General features: G+C 33.6%; 1 protein-coding gene across 1 annotated transcript in view; it reads left to right on the forward strand.

The window, feature by feature from the left end:
- The first annotated feature begins 956 nt into the window (after positions 1-956).
- SEMA3A (semaphorin 3A) overlaps positions 957-15,392 on the forward strand; it is a 217,340-nt gene continuing 202,904 nt past the window's right edge. Inside the window, exons 1-2 of the mRNA XM_076006470.1 lie at positions 957-1,018; positions 14,490-14,683. Coding sequence (XP_075862585.1) covers positions 14,572-14,683 — 112 coding nt within the window. The 5' untranslated portion in view covers positions 957-1,018; positions 14,490-14,571. The remainder of the gene's footprint in view (positions 1,019-14,489; positions 14,684-15,392) is intronic.

Raw genomic sequence — 15,392 nt, forward strand, 5'->3', positions numbered from 1 at the left:
AGCCTCTTGATTCCCACATTTATCTCAATGTTTGTCTCTGGCATTAGAGCTTTAAACTAATTACCAAACTGTTTACGCTTACCTAAAATACATATGTGGTAATCTCGAAATCAGCAAGTTCAAAATTCAACTCCCCTTTCTCTCTCAGGCATATCTGTTCCTCTTCTTCTCTTGCTAGTATCAATTAATAGGTCTATTCATCTGTACCATAACCATGGGAATTATGAGAAATGTTATAAAATTTCCCTTCTTTATCCTCCTCTTATATCCAACCTTTTACCAAGACTAGCAAATTTTGCCTCTTTTATACTTACCTAATCTGCCATCTTTCTTCTTTTCATATTCCATTGTGATGATTCTGGGACTTGTCACCTCTGGTCTAGATGGTACAATAGAAACCTACCTGGCCTTCCTACCTCCATTGTTGTTCCTAGGAAATACATTACTCACACTGCAACCAGACTCATTTATCTAAAAAGCAAATTTGTCTATAGCATTCTCCTCTTTAAAATCCTTTTGAAGTTTTTCATCACCTATATTACAATTGCAAGCATGACCGTATAGACACTTTTTGATTTGGCCCCAGACGATTTCTCCTTCCTCTCTCTTTCTTCTCTCCTCCTTGCAGTTTATACCCTGGTAATGACAAAATTGCTCCCATTTCCTGCAATCACACATGCTCTTCTACTTTGTGGCTTTGTAACTTTGGCTGAAGCCCTGGCACAACCTCCTCATCTTTCTTCACCTGCTCTTAGTCATCATTTAAGATACAGCTCAGACACCATCTCCCACAGGAAGCCTCCTGTAAAACCCCAGTTGGGCTAAATGCCTATCATCTGTGTTATCTGAGCAATTAGCATGCTATTTTTGTAGTTTCTTTTTATGTCACTCTTTCCTTAAGATTGGGACCTCCTCAAGGGCAAGAATCACATCTTATTTATTTATTTCTCCCCCACAGCAACTAGTACAGTGTCTAGAAATGATTCCAGTGTCTGAAAATGAAAAAATATTCATTGAAGTAAGTTGAATTAAAATTATCAATGATATTTTTTCCTTTCTATTAAATGTATTTCTCAATGTAATCAAATGAAAAGAATGTCAATTGAACATGCATATTATTGTTTCTATTAATCCTCTCAGAAGGAAAAAAAAAACTTTTCTTCCCCAAATGATAAAATAATAAACATCCTCTGAAAGCCTTAACTTGAGCCAAATTCATACCAATTACCTTTAATGTCAGAACCATGTAATGGACTTTTATCCCAAGTTCTTACTTCATAGTCTGGTGTAGAAGGTATATTATAAATATTTTATTTAATAAATTAGTATGTTGCTATTAGGGCTATCGTAGATACTGTTGAATATTTTGAATGATAGAGTTTTGTGTAACAGCCTTCACACTGTATTCCTCAACTGAAATTATAGTTTTACATGGAGCAATATGAATCATTAAATTCTTTACCCCTAACTAAAATCATTAAACATTGCTAATAATTTAAGTGATAAATTTCACACTGTGGTTTGGAAATATACTTCAGAATATAGTACTCTCAGTGTTAGAAGGAACTGAAGGTGGCATTTATCTAATCCAACTAATTCACTTATAGAGAAAGAAATTGAGCCCCCCCCCCAAAATTCATTATCATAACACATAACTGGTCATGACCAAGCTGGAAATAGGAGGTTGGATTTCTATCACACTGTACTGCCTTTTCAGTGTACAGCCTACTACACAAAGTGGTTAAATAATAGAATTCTTTTATTGTTGCCATTCCTACTTGAACCTACTTGAGGAGTAGAAGGCTCGTCTATAAAATTAATAGAATCACTAAGAAGTCGTTACAGAATGTTCTCTGCTTTGCAGTTTCATTCCACATTCTATGCAGCTATAGATGACAAAATGGAGGTCTGAGAAGTGGTGTTTCATTTCCAGTATGCATGAAACAAAACACTTAGAGGATAAATAAAATTTAGAAATGCAAATATTAGTCACAAAAAACTAGTTTTCTCAATATTTAAAATTGAATTGAAGTATAAATAGACCACTAGAGCCATTAGTTGTAAAATACATACTATTTAGATGGATGTGGATATTATTTTTAGAGCGATAAATATACATAGTATCCATTGCTTATAATGAAACTCAGGTAATAGTGTTTACCTTTAGACCCATTTATAACGCTGTAATCAAAAACCTGCAGTTTTCTATATCCTAAGATTTTGATTTCTGAAAATAGCCTTTATCACTTTTTCTAAGACTGAAATTTGAGAGTAATTCAGAATAAGGAAATGGGTCAAAGCCAACTGTTCTACTTGTATTTAAGATGCCAGAACTTACACGTGAGTTTATATCATTCAAGAGAGAAGAAAAATATTTTACAACACATTATTGGAAACTATCTCAGTTTAACCAAGTACTTAAAAAGAGACAAGAGTAATTATGTTTTGTCAATGTTTTAAAGTTTAGTTAAATGACATCTAGGATATTGTTGCTGTATACTGCTAAAAGCCTAGTCATACATTGCCTCTTCAACTGAAATTCTTGATGGCAGAGAATATGTTTATTATCTTTGAATTCTTACAATTTTAGCACAGTGCCTGGCAGAAAAGTTCAATAACTATTTTTTCAATTACATTTGATATGTACATATGTATGCATATAATGTATGCTTGTATGTGTGTGTAATATATATGTATACATAAATATGGATATGTACTTATGTATATATGTATAATGTGTGTATACATGCATGTATATACATACATATATACATAATATACAAAAGACTAAAATGCTTTATTATCTTGGGAGGAAAAACATTCAACTGCAATCTCTTCTCTGTCTCAACTGTTCTAAGGTCCTCATTACATATATAGCCTTATTCTCTCAATTGCAGTATTACTTTATTGTAGTGCAATTGAGAAAAACCTGCCCCCATATCAACAGCCCCACCAACCTCCTGGGAAAAGGGAGACACATTTTTTCCCACACCTACTTACACAGGAAGAGGACTTACCTCTTAAATTTTATAACACCTGATTTTTAGCTTAGAGGTCAGAAAACTGAGCAAAATGAAAGCCATTTATGTCAAACTTATACCTAATGAAATTCTATTATTTAAGGATATTTCATCACCCTACTACTACAAACTACTTTTCTACACATCCTAAGATAGAACATAGTAAATTTCTTCAGTTAAATATAGTTTTTTAAAACATAGCCTTTAAAAAAAAACTCCTTTTTAAAAAATAATCAAATCGTCATTGAGCAGTGTTTTGAATACTGGGCTTTGTTTTTCAAACTAATTTTAATGGGTTCTGGATTTGAATTTTGAATCAGATTTTGACAGTATTGGCAGAGTTCTTCTGAAAAACCTTCAGAATTTTTTCAACTTCTGTGTTTGCTGTTTATCTGGATATAACAGGTTTGACAGCCAGCTTTGTCTCTTGCTGCCCACCCCTTCCTGCATCTATCTCCAAGGAACCATGACAATAGTCAGGAAGTCATTCACTTACGTTTATTAAGGAACTATTGTGTAAAAGGAATTGTACTAGAAACCTCACAGGAAACAATCCATACGAGCCTTGGAAGAGGTCCTCTAATAGGAGTGGTACTACAAGACAAATATATTCATGAAATATGCACTTTGTTGACAGAATGAATGCATATAAACATGCCCCAAACATGATATATATGTATGGAGCTTGAACTCATAGTGCATAGTAAGTGTTGGAGTGCTTACTGTTAGAATAAATAATTTTGCAAGAGTTTGTAAAGAATTGAATATAAAAAGGTAGAGAATCAAATTAGAGGTAGAATAAGCTAGTGAAGTGGGTATTTACTATAATATACATACAGAAATATCTTGTTTTAGCCGCTGAAAGAGAAAGAAATGTAGAAAGTATTATAAATTTATTGAATGAAAACACAGAAAATAGAAAACTAACAGTTAGCAGAGAACAACTTTTAGAGTAAATAAAATGTCATCTTAGTTTCCACAATAAACAGGGCTTTTAAAAATTCACCAAAGTAAAAATTGGCTTATTTTTCTTTCTTAATACTTTTGAAGTATATATTTATTATGGAGCTATTAAGACTTAAATAAATCAGGATGGAAAGAATGCCATGATGTCAATCACGTAATTTTTATGAAATTATTCTGAAATTGTATGAGGCAAAGGAAACACGATCTAGCTGCTGGGGTGGCAAACGGCCCGTCACTGTTAGATAGCTGAAGTGCCACATCCTGCATCTTGTTAAATGTAACTCAATCATCTCTATTTCAGCAGAAGGGTCTTTATTTTCATCCTGGCACTCCAGTCTTAAAGTAGACTAAAGCTTAAGTTTGTTTAAAGCTACAACATGATTATTCCAATAAAATAATTAGTGACATCTGAACCACTTTCTGATAGACTCAATTTAGTGAGAGACAAAGTGGCTTTCCCCATTTATTGAATTCACATTTGAAAATGCTGCTGAATAAATTTGAAACAGTATTTTTGAAAGGAGGACCACAGGAATAAACTTTAAGAATGTTGGATAAGGTTATACACCATGATTCTTTCCTTAGAATCCTCTGAACATATCCCACTATTTATAGCCAATAAATCTAGAAATTTTTGCCAACGACTGATACTTATGCATATAAATTGTAATTCTACTCGGATTGCGGCAATTCTATTTTCATGCTTAACTTTGTACTGTTTCTGGACTTCTGATAATTATTATGAAATGATAAATATGAACATGAATTACTGTATAAATTAAGAATTCATCTTATGAATATAAATGCTATTTTGTGGGTGTCCATTTGTAGATATAAGAAACTATTCAAAGACAGTTGTATAATTTCAATCATTGTCATGTTTTGCCAATGTATTTTAACAAGGACACTAAAGGTAAAAGGAGAATGTTCCTGTTGAAACTATTATACTAAAAATCACACCAGGGTGGAAAATTAACTTATTTACCAGCCAATCAGGATTCCCTAGTGTCCTGAAAACAGCATGAAACAAAACTTGTTGAATAGTTAAAGTAGTCAAGAGCGTTATTGACCTATGGGATGTAATGACTTAAAATATAAATAGTAGCAGGAAATATTCCCTTAATAATTGTACAGGTGTTTCACCTGTTGACCTTAACTTCTCTGCTTCCTAAAGTTAAGTAGGACACTTATCTGGGAAAATAATTTGCTCTGAAACATAAATACTCACTAACTCACAAAGTTTGCAACTTAGGTTATTAAAACTCACTCTCATGTTGAGGATTTAGGACTAGTAATGGGTCTTTCAATAATTTAAGGCTTGATATACCATAAAAGATACCCTTCCTTCTGTGAGAGCCGTGAAAGGTGGTGGATCTCAAGTCCACATCTGGCCAAGTGAGTCACCAGCAATTTTTTAAGTTGCGAAATGCTTACTCTCCTTCAATTTGCAGCTGCTTGCAGTTGTAGGGCTGATTAGAAAGGCAACCTCATGCTTGTTAGTGTAAATCATAGTTTCTCTGTTTACTAATACCCTCTCCACTCTTCGCATTTAATTTAGATAATCTTACTCTTCGTGGTCACATCTACTACACTTGATATGTAAAGTTGATACATTTAAAATCTAATGCTTAAATTATGTAATGCTTAAAGGACGGCTTTTCAAGCCATAAAATTAATAGCAGCCTAGATCTTCCTTTCTTTTTTTTCATTTACTATCTGTGATGCCTATTTCAGGTGATTCTCAAGAAGTTGCTCTCCTTCTCCAAAATGGCATTTCAGAATCACTGCCTTTCCTCCCCAGTACCTACATGAGACCTCCACCCCCCACAATGAGGCCCAGAGGCTTAGCCCAACTCTGTGACTTCAGAGTCTGACTCCACAGTTTGGATATCCTCATAGTTGGCAATGACAAATATATCCAATTTGACAGCCGTGATGGAAGAAGGGAATGATGATCACCTACATTTCTAGACAAAGAAACTTAAAATTATAATATAGTTTTACAAACTGTAACCTTGTGACTTCAAGCCAGGTGTCCTGTGTCATATAATACATATATTTTCACAATTTGTGGTTCCTTTGATTCTGGGAGTTTTATAACCTCTATTCTTAATGTTTAAATTAATAAAAATAGATCTTTTTACCCTTTGGGAGCACTACACATTTAGAAACATTGTAGAATACTCATGTTGATTAACATTTATTTTAGCAACGTACTGTGATAGTTCAGAGGCTACAGTAAATTTGAAGAGTCTTAAATTTCAAAAGAAATATATAATTCTCTAAAAAGAATAATAATAACAAAATGATAAAACTATGTTTTGAAGGCGTGACCAAACATTTTGTTTTATGGACTATAATATAGTTATATTAGCAGCATTTTAAAGGAATAAATTGTAACTTTTTCTAATGCCATGGTCTACACTCCATTACTAGCTTAATATAAAAGTATAAACAAGTAGTGGAATTTTATTTGCATAGAAATAATTTCTACCAAACTATTTATTAAAATTGGGAGATTTCTAGGGCACAATTTTTAAACTATCTAACATACATTTCCCCTGACTCTCTAATTAATTAATTTATCCATTAATTAATAGACTGAGCTTTATTCTCTGTCAGATGCTATGCTGAGCACTGAAAATAAAATAATGAGAAAAAGTAGTTTCTGTTCTCTTTGAGATTAGAGCCTACTAAGGAAATTTGTTATGATATAAAGTAAGAAGAACTATAATGGATAAATGCACCCAGCACCATAGAAACATGGAAAGAGGGAACTCCCAGAATACTTAGAAAGTATAGTGGCTTTTTTAAAAATATAAAACAATCTCTTATCCTGAGTCCCTAATGCAAAATATAGGTAGGTTAGCTTTAGGGGAATACAATAGCTGGCAATCGTGAGTAATCCAACAAAATATGTAGAAAATCTGTCATCAGCAAGAGTCTTCTACAATAATAGAGAATATATTACTAGAAGGAATGAAAAAAGATACAGGATTTAATGAAAAGAATATAGCAGTATAGAGGTAAAAATATATATAAGCACACTATGCAAAAATAGATACAGAAAGATTTTTAGATGGTTTAACTGACTTGTGGTGGTAGGGGGAAAGATAAATTGGAAACTTGTAATTTGTTTTAGAAGTCACAATGACTACACCTAGGAAAATCTCAAAATTTTGTTGAATGAATGAGTAAAGAAAAAAGAAACTATACAAGAAATGTGATAAGTAAAATGTTTTCAAATGTTATTGGTTTTGAGAGTAGAGAAAGAGCATACTTTAAAATTGCGTCTCCGAAACCAAATAAAGTGTGCTGAATTGTACACTGTAGCAAGTACCTACAAACTCACATTGACAGCCCAACAAACAGATGACCACATTTAGCTTGAGTCATTCAATTTTAGTTTTTCTTTGTCATTTTGGCTTAAGAGAACTGAAATAGGTTTCACAGCATCATTAAACGTTCAATGATTGTTTAATAAGACAAATGAGACCACCGACATATCTGATTATCATTATTTTTATTTATTTTTTAAATTGATAATAAAATTAGATGTATTTACCATGTACAACATACTGTTTTGGAGTATTTATATATTGTGGAATCAGTAAATCTAGCTAATTAAGATTTGAATTACCTCAAATAGACATCAATTTTGTAGTGAGAATACTTAACATTCATTCTCTTAGCATTTTTCAAAGATACAGTACATTGTTAACTATAGTCACTATGTTGTACAATTCTATCAAAAATATCAAATGTCATTTCTACAAAGTTACACAATGAGAAATACACTCATTGTTAAAATCATAAATCAAAAAAACTAGTTTTCTTTCCTCATGCATAATCAGCATATTATGATAGTTATTGATGAAGTTTTAGTTGAGATAATAAAGTTAAAAACTGTGAGAGCGCAATTGGATAGGGCAGAAAATATTTTTGTCTCAAAAAGAGGATTATAAAATTCAATTAGATATTTGGGAGTCTTTCAAGTGCGTTAAGTCACCAAAGCCATGTATCAACTTTATGAAAAATAATTAAGGAAATAATCACATTGTCATGTAAGTCTTCAAGTCAAACCTTTTCAACTTGGATCTGTAATTTGAGAGGATTCAAAGTTGTAAATATTGGATGCTATTTATCTTTTCATTGATACAACAGAGAAAATAAAATGAATTTATGCTGATTGATTTTCAAAAATATTAATTCTGTGGATATGCTCTAAGAAAAAATGGAACATTGATTTTTTTCACAAATCATTGTTAATAATAATAATATTGTTAACCAATAAACAAGGCATTTTCTAATCTCTTCCATAAGGTGACAGCTGCTTCTGGAGCTAAGACTATGAAATAAAACCTGTTATATAATTCTACCCCCACAGCACAAAAGAAAAAAACGGGAATAGATATAGACTAGATCAAATGATGTTTTGCACTTGAGACAACATGGAAGAGGAAAGAATAATCGAAGTCTTTTTCTTTCTAATTCTTGCAATTTAAAGAAATTTGTGCCCTTGCAAAGCAGAATGCACTGTAGTTTTTGAATCACAGTCCACCAAACAGTTGGTTTTGCCATTATAATAAACCCTTTTAAGGAGCTTTAATTCTAGGTTTCAGCATTTCTGTTCCCTATCCTTATCAGTTTCAAATTCTTTAAACACATTTAAAACAAAAAAGACCTCTTTCTAGAATATAGAGATGGTAATGAATTTACAACTGAGGTGCAACTTTCTCTTTCAGTGGATAACAAAGGGAAACTATGCATCTGCTATGCCTGAGTCAGATGTAAAGTAATCCTTTAAACAATATCGCCTAGTCTCTTCACTTTATTTATTTAGCGCAGATCTGCTTATTTATTTACCCGATGAAAAGGTGTGTGGTATGCTTTTACTGAAAGCAAATAACTAATAACTTCACGTCCTGAAACACTCAACAGCCAACCTGCTCATTTCATTTGTATTCCACAGATGCCTCATTTTTTCCTCCTCACTGCCTAGCCTGTACTGATCAGTATTAACAATGGGATTTTTGTCTCACTTGAAAACTTTCTTGTTCCATTTGAGTTGAGGTAGAGACACTTACTTAAAGAAAACCAGGTATTTTCAGTGTTTTATTGTTTTTTAATGTATCCATATTCACGAACACTGCATTCATTCATCAGATAATCTAATAAAGAAGCATTGCGATGACAAGCTCCTTACGCAGATAGAAATGGCAAAGAGAAAATGTCATCTCTAAAACATTCTGAAATGTTGAAAAAGATGATAGATAAAAGAGAGACCATAGAAATGATAAATCATGTTCCTATAACTGGAATTCTAGCCACTTTTGGCAACTTAGATACCATAACTTATGAAATTTTATGCATCCCTTTCCTTCTCTTGTCAGTCTTCCATCCCCCACTCAAACTTACTAACCTAAAAAAATTCACCTACTAGCTCCCCTACTCAAACGCTCATGGGAAGAGAAGTTCACCACTAAAAGACTTTCCCTGTCATTTCTGATAGCCTTAATTGTCTAGGTTTCTCTTAAAATCTACACCCACAATTAACGTGACCATTTGGCCAGTTTCTGGTCTCCTTCTGCCTTGATTTAATACTTACCGCTTTTATTTATTTGAAAAACAAGGAGTATTTTTATCTTCCGAGTCTCTATTTACCTTAAAATATCATGAACGTTAATATCACAAAAGAAGACAGGAAAACACAAACTCTTTTTTCCCCTCAAACTGTTACAAATTCAGTCCAGAGGGGGAGGAGCTTGCTTTACTGAAATCACTATTCATAGGACGTGGGGGGAGTTGAAGGGAGAGGGAGGAGTTAATGCATCCCTAGAGGTTGAATTCTCCTTGCATGTTATCAATTCCTTCTCTCAACTGGTACTTTCACATGTTGCTTATACTAAAAGCATTCATAAGGGTCAGATTATGAAAAGTTTAACTTAATTTCTTCAACATTGCTTTTAACCTCCCACCCCCAGTTCCCAGCGACAAATGCAGTAGTTCTTAAATCACTATCATTTTTGGCTAGAATGAATAATACATCAACTATTTAGTTTTCCCAATTAATAGGATGTCTTCTGATCTTCTAAAGAATTTTTTTCACCCACACAATTCTTTTTTAGAAAAAAAGAAGGTTCAAATTTCCTGTACTCGAAAATCCTCATTAAAAATGAATTTCCAACATGAGAAGTCAGAGCAAGGGCAAATGTTCCACTATGACATTTGTGTTGATCATATGCCTTTTTCAAATACTAATGAAGCACCCCTTAAAGAAAAGAAAAAAATAACAGATGTCGGGTGAAAAATTATATATGTTTTTTACATGACTCAATTGAAAAACACCTTAGGAAAAGTACTGAAATTTGTTTTTATTATTAGTTTCCTTCTTGGTGTTGTTTCTTAGAATAACTGGTTAACCAACTCATTTTGAAATTCCCAACTCAGTAATTTCCTGTAAAGAAGTTATCTATTTCTGAGCGTGGCACACACTTTTGGGGAGTTCATCTGTCTAATCACAATAAAGTGGTGGTGGAGGGAAATTGCAGGGAGAGATAAGCTTGTTTAATCAAATGCTCCACAACTTCAAGTATATTTTATCCACTAAATCTTTGAAATACACCTAAATATACTTTCTCTCTATATTTTTTATGCACAAATACAGCACATGTTCTTACCTACTACTCACAGAAAGATTCAGGGTATTTATAACCTAGGAAAATACTTAGAATACTATTTCACGAATTAAAAAAACAATTTCTACTCTTAAATTACAATGTTTATTGTCATTCCAATTTGTTTTATAACTAAGTACAAAAAATGAACATTTAAAAATACATGCATTGGTTTCATGCAATACATGAAAAGATAAAAAATGCATTTGCATGGAGAAATAATTTAATATGTATCATGTTTGGCTATACAGATCATTATTACAAAACAAGAGTTAACTAACCTGTTCTGAAGTGGGAAGTGTTGCTTCTCTAGAAAACCAAGCATGTCACCCAGAAAGTTGCCACTCTCAAAAATCTTAGTAATCCATCTCAAAAATGGAATGGGATGAGGTTAAAAACTACTGATTTATTTGACAGAAACGTATACAACAGCATGATCATCATATTAGACACCTGCTCAAATTCGACTCTGTGGCTGGAGTTAATCACATTTGAAAACTTGAAAAATAAGAACATATTAGGAACTCAGTTACAAATAGAGTTAATTATAGTGCATGATGTTGCTTGTGGGTTAGAGAATAATTGAAAATAGACCAGTTTGAGGATGAAACAAGTAAGAATATTTCACTTACACTTTAAATAAAATTCAATGTTAAAAGGTCAATATAATATTTCCAACATTTAAAAGGTAGTAAAGGATGCAGTAAAATCAGAGGTTATGGTGGCAAATGCAGCAGGCTTTCTCATTTCAGGCCTTTGGCCACAGATTTCTCAGAGTAAGGAGTATTCTTTGCAGGAGTGGATCAAAATTCACATTTCACCCACGCAGTGAGATTCTGAAAGATTCTGATAAACACCCACCCATATCCACCCCTACTTTGCTTCTACTTTAGTTGAGAAATAGGTTTAACCTTGGTTACCTCTCAGGTGTTTGGGGATATTAAAAAAAGTTGAAAACAACTTTATTAAACCTTGACCAAAGTCAAATGAGAAAGCAGTAGAAATATAAGATTTCCATACTTTTTAAGGTATTTTTCAGGCATGTACTTTCTTTTTTATTTTTCTTTAAATCACAGTTAAAATATCTAAGTGTGGCTAGATTTTTCTACTATTTTATAATTTAATCAGTCTAGGATAGTTAGATTGTCTTATGAATTTTGTATTTTTACTTTTTTAAAATAAAAAATCTGTAGAAAAGCGAATGTAAATGTAAATCTATTAAACTTTCAAACATCTGAAAAACACAAAGATCATAAATAATTTTAAGGGTAAGGAAAATATCAAATATAAATAAATATAGCAAAGTTTTTTTAAAAAAATAGTGTATATGTGGGGGTGTCTGTACTACCAAATTCCATGCATCAACATTAATTTAAATTATTTGTTTTACAAAATGAAATAACTTTGTCCTGATTTTGTGGTTCAAAATCCAGATTAAATATCTTTCTTCCCCATGGAGTCAATTTTAACCCTTTTTCTTATCTGAATTTACTTACAGACTTTTGTTTTTCCTGGAACACAGCAAAATGTTTCAGGATTAGACATTACACAGGTGAAATGGATACACTGCTAAATTTGCTTATCCTGTTTAGTTTTGACAAAAATAAACTTGTTCTCCTACTCTTGGTAACAAGAACTAGGGTGAAAAAAAATCAATTTTAAGACATTTAAAATACATATTAATGAAAATGGTGAAACAATCTAAAGTATTTAAACTTAGTTTATGTGATAATTCATTAGTCCACTGCTTTAAATAATCCCAAAGTGACATGAATTCCTCTGCAGAATGAATGTCTATAGAGAGTAATCCATGGAAGACAGACAAGCCTCTTGTCATTTGTAGCCTTAATCCATTGCCTAGAGCATGAAAAGTGCTCAGGATAACAAGTGTGGGAATCAGTAAAATCAACATTATTTTTGGATTTTATTTTCTTAACAATACTGGCTGATCAATAGGCTTGCAGCAACTGACAAATACAATAAGATCTGTTTGATGAATCAATTTAGTGAAGTAGATAGACTCCCTCCTCCCCTTCCCCCATTCTCTCTCTCTTTAAATCTTCTTCATCCTCCTCCACCTACACTCACAGAGAAAGAGAGAGAGAGAGAGAGAGAGAGAGAGAGAGAGAGAGAGACTGCTCTTTCTCTATTGGTCTGTAGGCATTAAGTAATGAAAGCTGTCGTGACAATGCTTAGATCATTTTTTGTAAGAATACCAAGCCACTTTCTGTGTTTATGTTTTTAATTGTGAGACTTACCCTCTCCTTTCAGCCCAGAAGTTTCCATATTATTGAAGTTGAGCTCTTTCTTCAGTATTTTAAGTGCTGTGTGCCTGTGGGGGGTGGGGAGCAGTGGTAGGAGGGGTAGGGCAGAGAGAATTGAGGAGGAAAGTTCTGTCCTGTTAACTTTTATACAACTCTCTCAAAACATTCTTATAAGAATATCAGTTTGGGGGAAAACTGAAAGAAGAATAGGAGAGAAAATTTTAGAGACGACAGACAACATGACTCTTTCTGAGAGAACTAATGGTGTTTGTATGATTGCCTGAATACATGCATATGTGCCTCACAGAAAATTTAGTAACCCTTCACCAGCTCAGGAAGACACAGAGATGTTCTTTTTATGTTGGTCCTTGACACTCAGCAGGGACTTTTGTGAACTTTGTCATCTTCTTCTGCCCTTTAAACCAAAACTAGGGAAGTGGCTTTAATTAATGAGATGTGATGCATTAAAAATGTTAGCCAGAGCATTCCAGAAGCTAGAAAACCATAGATGTTTTTAAATTCTGAGTATCCTTTTGAGAATCCCTTGTTGTAATTTATAATTCTCAGAGGACCTATATTTGTCTTGAACTGATTGTTGAAATGGGCTTTACTAGGAATTTCTTCGCTGAAATTGCAGTAGGGAGGGGGGAAGGGGGTGGCTGAGCCTAGAGGGTTTGTTGGAAGGAGGGAATGATCTCTAACAAGGCTTTAAAACCTTCAGAGGTTAAAGTTATATTGATGAGGAGAGATGTATATACACACACGCACATACAAACACGCATATAATACACAAGTTCAGCAAGATTGTATAATGAGCGTGAATTGTAAATTTTGTAGGTAGCAGAATTCAGATTTTTTTAAATCAAAATTGCACCCAAAAATGGCTATAAAACAACGCTTGCCTTGGGAAGTAAATTTATAGCTACATGCCTTTCACAGGCACGCTGGAGGGTTCTGCTCCCGGCTCTAATCTCTACGAGATGGTTTTTGCATGTGTTGTGTGACAGGAGGGAAGGAGAGTGGGTTGAGCTCGCCTGTTCTCCCATTGTCAGCCAGTCTAGTGAGTGTTGGGAAAACCTGTCTGCGGGATCTTGTGTCATCTCTCCCTACATGTGTACAGGAAAAGTCCGCGCTGCTCACGGTTCCTCTCTCTCTCTCTCTCTCTCTCTCTCTCTCCCTCTCTCTCCCTCTCTCTCTCCCTCCCTCTCTCTCTCTCTCATTCTCTGTTTCCCTTTCATTCTGCTTCCCCGGAGCCGAATGAAGCAGGGAGCGGGATTAGAGTCTGCCACCGGCTATCAGAGGAGCTTAGATAAAAGGAACTGCTTCTTAAGCACCACTGCAGCAGCCCTTGTTAATTTTTTTTTTTTCTTTCCACACAACAGTTGTACCTCATTATCCGGTGCCTGGCTCGGATTTTTTTTTTTTTTCCTTTTTCTTTTTGGAGGGTTTGAAGTTTCTGTGCTTCAGTGACTGTTACAGAAGAAGAGGTGTTAGTGTTGCCATGAGGTCTTGATTGTCTGCATTTATGAATGAAACTGACCTAAATCACCTGTTACCTCCAGTTTCCAGATTGTTTGAACTTCTCTGGCGGCACAATACAGGAAGGAAGACTAAAGCAGCATAGGGACCTACGGCGTCTGCAGCATGGGCTGGTTGACTAGGATTGTCTGTCTTTTCTGGGGAGTATTACTTACAGCAAGAGCAAACTATCAAAATGGAAAGAACAATGTGCCAAGGCTGAAATTATCCTACAAAGGTAAATCTTTATTTTTCTTTTATTTGGCTAGCTTTGTAATCCATTCCCCCCCCCTTTCATTCCTTGAACTCCTTCCCAACCCAAGCCATCAAACCTTTAGTTTAACCTGGAAAACCTATGTGATTACTTGTATTTTGCTGAGATGATTTAAACCCTTTTTATTTTTTTTAAAAAAGCATGTCTTCTGTTTGATATATGACAATTTAAATGCAAACAAAGAACATTTAATCACATTTGCAGAGAAGAGCTGCATGCCCGGTACATGCCGATCCTTATATCTTATGATCCTATCTATGTTTTGTTGATTTTTCTGACTTTACTTTTATGAAAATATTTCCTAAAAAATACTAATGCAAAATTGTCTCTTTGTAGATGTGCATGCCTCACCTATAATAATTGTTAGAATGAATTGCATTTTCTTAGTTTTTGACACTAAATGGTTAATAGTCATCATGAATATTCAGTTTGTTCAAATCTGACAATCAGATGCTTAACATAAGCAGTAGATCATGGTTTGCCAAGAGAATATAAACTGGATAGAACAGACTAGTTTTCCAGTGTGTTATGACTGTACAAAAGACTGTGTATTTGGCTAATTGGTGTAAAGCTAAAGTCTTTGAAATATAATGTTATTTAATTCCATATGTACTTCAGTGAGAATTGAATAGACATTATTCTCTAGTTGCATAGATAGTTGAGTGAACTTCTT

The sequence above is a fragment of the Microcebus murinus genome, chromosome 9 (genome assembly GCF_040939455.1).
Source record: "Microcebus murinus isolate Inina chromosome 9, M.murinus_Inina_mat1.0, whole genome shotgun sequence".
Taxonomy (NCBI): Eukaryota; Metazoa; Chordata; class Mammalia; order Primates; family Cheirogaleidae; genus Microcebus; species Microcebus murinus.